Below are 6828 nucleotides of genomic sequence, written 5' to 3' on the forward strand. Positions count from 1 at the left end.
GGCCTCTGCCCCGTGCATGCAAGCACTTTCCCTGTAGCTTGGGAAGGGCTCCCGTTGAACGCGGGCTCCAACACCCCATCATCTACCAGTAGCCCTACCTTGGAGGCCTAGGGGAGCGCAGAGAACAGAGGTGGCAGCACTGCAGCCCCAGGTTTCCCGCAGCGGTGCCCGCCCGACCATGGTACTCATCGAGCTCCCGGCTGACTCTCTCCCTCCGCTCCAGCCTCCCCCACGCCTTCCCGGGGAAACAGCGAATTACCACCGCCCCCGAAAGCAGACGCGCTTGGGAAAGGAAGGGAGAGGATTAAACGCAAACAGCTCATTTCGGGTCTCACCGGTCTCCGGGGATGGATCTGTTCTCTCGTGAAAAATAAATCCGGCTGCGTGGAGAGGAAGAGGGTAAATGTGAGAAAGGGCCAGGCTAAATTCTCACACATGCCCTACAGGGAAAAAACTCCGGGTTGCTAACTAGTGAGGTGAGGCAAACAATAACAATGACTTTAAGATCCAGGATTTTAGATTGGGAGCAGGGCTTTTAAACGTTTAGGACAGGATTGAGTGGTGGAACACGAATAAAATGTTTTTGGGGAAAATGTATAGACCCGCAGGAAAGACGTTGAAATACCGGGTCTCGCCATGCGGGCAATTCGGGAATTAGCTTCCCAGGATGCACGATGTTTATGTTGCTGCCACCGTGCCTCTTAATTTCTCAGACAAAAATTAGTTATTTGGACAATAATCTGAAACTTTTTTTGTAAATCACACGCTTTCTGGGGAAGCTTGGCTTGGCAGAATTGTGGCAACTTATTCTGCTTCTTTACCTTTGATTACGCTTTTCACTTGACTGACTTCGATCAAGCATAAAAACTGTTAAATACACATTACTTGCGAGTGGGTTTAAAATTAGTCTTTTCCTTTGCCCCCTGGCAGAGATTATAAGCACACATTTAAAAGCTTTTTTTCTTCCTCCACCCCTTCCTCTTCACCACTTCTACCTGCAACGCCTGACTCGGAGAGAGGCAATCAAGTTTGGTATTTAAACCAACTCCCTCGACGGCAGAAGTGTGTGTGTGTGTGGGGGGGGGGGGGGGGGGTCTGCCCCAGCGCTGCTGCAGCCGCCGTACCCGCGGGGTACACACTCCCATGGGATCCAGCCCAGAGCAACAGCCTGGAAGGACGGCCTCAAAAAAGCTCTTCCATATATAGTTTTATACATAGTAGGGCACTGTAAACCTATCTATTTATTTATCAATAAAAGTAGGGCTAATAATTTTAACGCTGACACCTCTTATAGCAACTCGATAATTGTGCTCTGATAGGTGCTGATGTTGAGCAGTTTTTCTTCCAACTCTAGCTGCAGCTAAGCAAGCAATCTTCCCTTTTTCTGGCTCAAATACACAGCCTGCTTGCTAGAACGCAGTACGTTTGGAGGATAGATATGAATTGTTGCACTGTTCATTGATTCCTGCTAATGAGCTGGTCTAAACCAACACTGGCGCTAAGCAGCCCGTCTCTAAGCGTACAGATGATGCTTTGGCTGGTTCTTTACGTGTTTTCTATGAGCCGCATCGTGGCGGGTAGCAAGAATTGACAGTAACGATTTGGGGAGGAGAGGGTAGGATTTTTTGCCTCTCTCTTGTTTTTGCGCTAGTCTTTGCGTAGCTTCCTAAACATAATAACAGGAACGATAAAAAATTATTTCAAAGGGCCTGTATTTCCCGCTTGCTGCCTCGCGGAGCTAACTCGAGGGCCATATCTCCAGGGCGCTGGACTCGACTTGCCATGGAGACGAGGAAACAGCTCTTTCCGTTTTCCATCTCCCTGCGGTGCAGTCCCCTCGGAGGGCCTTCGCGCCCTCTGCTCTAAGCCGGGTTGTGCGGGAGCGAGGGGTCAAGAAGGAGGAGAATGGATAGGGGGGCTGTGAAAGAGGTGGAGGGAAGCCGGAGTGGGAGAGGTGGGAGGAGGAAGCTTTCCTGCTCGGGCCGCCGTTCCCTGCCCTGTGCAAAGCACACCTCGGTCTCGTACGGAGTTTCCTCAGCCCCCTGGCTCCACCTCACCCTGATGAGGAGATGTGAGCGAGACTGGAGTCGGGAGCCGCTTGTCTCTCCTTTTCCATGAGACGCCAAGTCCCCAAGCGGCTGTCATGTGATAGCAAGAGAGCAGGAGCTGCGCGGGTCTCGCTCGGGCACCATTACAAAACTGCGCCGGGCGCGCAAGCCCCGCCAGCGGCCGCCGCCCCACTCGCCTCCTCTGCCCGCCGACTCCCAGCGCTCGCCACTGCCCCAAACTTTTAATCGGACACTAGACTGAGCGGTGAGAGGGATGTTTTTATTTCCTTCTTTCCTGTCTCTGCAGACGTCCGAGGTAATTTCATGCTCTCGAGCCCTTGGTGCCTGAGGAGCATCAACTCCAGCCGAGTGTGCCAGACGTGAAGCAGGGGTGAAGCCCGGGAGACTCAGCAGCCTCCAGGAGAAAAGCGGGACGCCAGCGGGGGCCGGCACCTCCTTCTGCCACGTAGCCCCCGAGCCCCCTCGGCCCGGGCGGCAGCTGCGTCTCCCGCGGGCTGCGGGGCGGCGAGGGAAGCGCGTCCTGCGGGGAGAGGCTGCCGGAGGAAGACGGGCACGGAGCTCGCCGGGCGGGCGCTGTGGCGTGTGGCCCGGGCAAGCGGCTCCCAGGATGTAGAGGCGGCGGCGGGGCAGGGCAGTGAACTCCTCGGATCCCAAGCCCGCCTTTGAACGGAGACTTGCCCGGAGCGGCGGGATCCTGCGGCCGCGGGAGTGCTGTGGCGGGGCGGAGATGCCCAGGCCGGGGAAGAGTTCGTACAGCGACCAGAAGCCGCCCTACTCTTATATCTCCCTGACGGCCATGGCCATCCAGCACTCGGCCGACAAGATGCTGCCCCTGAGCGACATCTACAAGTTCATTATGGAGCGGTTCCCTTACTACCGGGAGCACACCCAGCGTTGGCAGAACTCCCTCCGCCACAACCTCTCTTTCAATGACTGCTTCATCAAGATCCCTCGGCGACCCGACCAGCCGGGCAAAGGCAGCTTCTGGGCGTTGCACCCGGACTGCGGGGACATGTTTGAGAACGGCAGCTTCCTCCGCCGCCGCAAGCGCTTCAAGGTGCTGCGCCCCGAGCATCACCTGCCCGGCGGCGGCGGGGCGGGCGGCGGCGGTCCAGGCAAGCCTCCGGCGCCCACCCCGCACATGGTGCACTACTTCCATCCGCACCCGCCGCCGCCGCCTCCCCCGGGCAAGATGCCGGGGCTGGCGGGCTCCGACGCGGCCGTGGCTGCTGCCGCCGCCGCCGCGGTGGGAAGGCTGCCGCAGTTCTCGCCCTACGGGAGCGGCCAGCCCTCGGGCTTCAAGCACCCCTTCGCCATCGAAAACATCATCGGCAGAGATTACAAGGGCGTGCTGCAGGCCGGCGGGCTGCCGCTGGCCTCGGTGATGCACCACCTGGGCTACCCGGTGCCCAGCCAGCTCAGCAGCGTGGTGAGCTCCGTGTGGCCGCACGTGGGGGTGATGGACTCCGTGGCCGGTGTGCCCGTGTCCCCCGACTACGGCCCCTTCGGCATGCCCGTGAAGGCGCTCTGCCACCCGCCGGCACAGACCATGCCCGCCGTCCCGGTGCCCATCAAGCCGGCGCCGGCGCTGCCCGCCGCCCCGACCATCCCCGCTCTGACGGTCGCTGCCTCGCAGATCTGCCCCGCCGCTTCCCCGGCTGCCGCATCGCTGCTGGAGCAGACCGCGAGCAACAACCCCGAAGGCAAGAGCTCCCTCCACTCCGTCCTGGTGCACTCCTAAAGAGCAGAGGCTCTGGGGGAGGGAGGCCCCCGGGCTCCCGGGGGAGAGGACCAGGGGATCCAGGGCATGTGCGCAGAAACGCGATCGATCTCATGACTATACCTCTGCCGGTGTCTGTGTTTATATCGTGTAGATTGTTTGAGAGCCAGGTCGCAGGTAAGATCTTTTATCGTCGTTAAATGTCATTAGTGGCGGAGAGGCGATGTGAAAAATCACAGCCGGGGCCGAAAGGGGCTGGCTCGGAGGAAAGGGCCGACAGCGAAGTTCTCCCCGCCAGCCTGAGGCACGGGGCGCCCAGCAGCCTGCGCTTCCCGCCGAGCCCCTGTCCCGGGGCACTCACCCCGGAGGCCCCGGGAAACCCGAGCTTCCAGAGGAGAGGTGCTGCAGTCGGCCGGCGAATAGGGAGAGCAGGATAAAGCCCCTGCTGAAGTCTGCTTCTCCCTTTCCACGAGAGACAGGAAAACTCTGCTCTACCGTCCCTGTAGATACGAAAGAGGTGGGCAAAGTGGTTACCTTAGACCCTGGCGAGCTCCGGGACCCCATGACGTGCAATGCCTGCTGCTTAAAGAGTAATCGTAAAATATTTCGATTAAGTAGTGGGAATTTAAGTGACAACGGCACTGACGGCGAAGGGTTCCTTTAACTAACGATCGCTTGCGCTTCCCCTTCACACTTTTATAATCCATCCTATAGTACCTTAGAAGGGACTGAAGCGTGACTTGGCCTCTCAAACTCTGTGTGAGTGTCCGAATTCCGTAGTTTCTCATTAAAATAAAAACAGCCCGGCAATTCGTAGATTGTACTTTTCACATCACCTTTCACCCCTCACAGACACCACTATTTCGTACGTGTTGCTTGGCGTTTCTTCCACGTGAATGTGAACACAAAAACCTGCGGGGGAAGGGGGGAGGGCGGGGAGTGAAGGAGGTGGGGGAAAGACAACAGGAAAATTATTGAAAAGTTATTCGGGGAAAGCACTTTATTGAAAACAACCTTCCAATAGACGAGAAGTCTATGGACAGGGATCAGAAGTCAGAGACCAGAAGTCAGAGAGCGACTTGCTGGGCTGATGATTCCGGCTGGTTTGTGAGTGATTGCTCCCGTACCCTGCCCGCCCTACTGTACACCAATGCTCATTAAAGCCAATCCATCCATTTGCTTCTGCTGGTGCTGCTATTTAAAATACTCGCCTTTCACATTGGTTAAGAAACGTGTGCTCGTAGCGTAACTTTTTTCTCTCTCTCCCCAAACTGACAAAAGTATCCAAAAGTTTTCTCGGCGGCAAGACAAGGGGAAGAAAGGGAAAGAAATCTCTAATAGGTATATTGCCTGCTACGGAGGCACTGCGGTCTCTGCCCGCAGCTCGCGGGCGAAGAGCCGGCGTTCGGGTGTGAGAAGAGGGCACTGCCTCAGAACCCGATCCCACCGAGTGCAGTTGTAGTTTTGCCACTTTTAACGTGCGCTGGATCGCACCTGCGTCCTTGGTTTTATCCCTTCGTGCCGGCGCACCAACACTGGCCCGAGATGCCAGGTCGCAGTCCCCGCCCCTGGGGAAGGATATCCTGTGACAGGCTGGCCCTTCTTGGTGCCAGAGAAATTTGCTAGAAATTTGGCCCTGACCGCTGCCTGTCCAAAGTTTTCCCTACACACATTCGTGGGGTCTATTTGACCACTTGAACTGTTGAATTTCCAGTTGTTGCCCCTCTTCTAGGCGTGTTTACACATTAATATCAAAAATAATAGAATTCCTAGCGCCTAAAAAGTACTACTACTAATGTTATGCTTAGGAGACCCATATTGGTATCATGGTTTGTGAATCGGTCTGGAAGGGGAATTGCCTCTAAAGTATTGCAACCAGATAAACTGAGCCAAAAGAAATTATTAAACAAACAAATAAACAAAAAACTACAAAGAAAAAAGAAGTGATTCACATTTTTTCACTCTGCTTTCTTCCATCTTAGGCAGAGATCCAATTCGATATTCCCGCTGCTTAAACCAAGTTGCTTGTTAAAAAAAGCAGCCTGCCAAATAAATCATGAATAGCACTAGTTATATATTAGTTCTATATGTATTTAAATATATTACACTGCTCTTGACGTAACTGCTGTGTAGGACTCCAAAGCACACCTTAAAGAACCTTAAGAGTTTCCCCCTTACATCGGTCAAAGGGTTTAGAGGGATGCAGAATTTAGAACAGGAGAAAAGATAATCCTCCTGAGAATTATTCAAACGATTTTGGTCAGTTTTAAGATTTGAACGACCTTCTAGATTTCATTGGGGGAAAATTTTTATTTGGTGTGAGGAGGCCTGTCTGGGCGCCGCGGCGAGGTGTGAGCAGGAGGCTGTCGCCGCCTTTGGCCCCGGGCCGTGGGGACAGGTGTACCGAGAGCAGGCAGGGCGCTATCCCGACGGGAGCAGCCTCTGAGCGGAGACGAGAAGGGCGTGAGGGCCGGGCCCTCGCCCATCGCCCGGAGGGACACTCCGGGACGGCGGAGTACATGGGGATTTGGGGGCCACCCAGTGAATTGAGGGGTGCACAGCAATCTGCACACAGCAGGAGGTTTTCCCCACCACAGGGGCTTTGGGGAGTGGGAGTTTAGGCCACGGGTCACTCGCCCAGACGGCTTAGTGTGACTCCCAGTGCAGTGGCCTACACTTTGTATGATCTAAAGTAAATAAAGTAGATATTTTCTGTAGCTTGTACAGTGAAAATTTTAGGATGTTAGAACCTGTTAATTTCAGGTTATCAGAGGGGGAGGGAAAATTAACTATTGAAGTAATATTTTCTAACTCATTTATACATCTATTTTTCCTTATTCTTAAGTACTTCATCTCTAAATATAGCCTTTGCAAAGTTACACAAATTTGTACTGAGAACCAATAATCCCAATACATAAATAAATTCAATTCCAATGCCACTTAAAACCAGATGAAAGAGAAATGAAATAGTATCCTTTCTTCCAAGCTGAAAAGCACCAGGTGTAAACTGATGAAGGACAAGATTTTTCACTTGACAAA

The 6828-nt window shown here is 54.3% G+C and overlaps 1 protein-coding gene across 1 annotated transcript; it reads left to right on the forward strand.

Moving 5' to 3' along the window:
• Nucleotides 1–2796: 2796 nt before the first annotated feature.
• On the forward strand, nt 2797–3810 carry FOXB2 (forkhead box B2; the record flags this gene model as incomplete). Its single annotated transcript, XM_083884132.1, has 1 exon — nt 2797–3810. One exon carries the CDS (start codon nt 2797–2799, stop codon nt 3808–3810), a length of 1014 nt encoding a protein of 337 aa, XP_083740258.1.
• Between the last annotated feature and the right edge of the window lie 3018 nt (nt 3811–6828).

This window comes from Zosterops lateralis (genome assembly GCF_965231275.1).
Source record: "Zosterops lateralis genome assembly, chromosome: Z".
Classification (NCBI taxonomy): Eukaryota; Metazoa; Chordata; class Aves; order Passeriformes; family Zosteropidae; genus Zosterops; species Zosterops lateralis.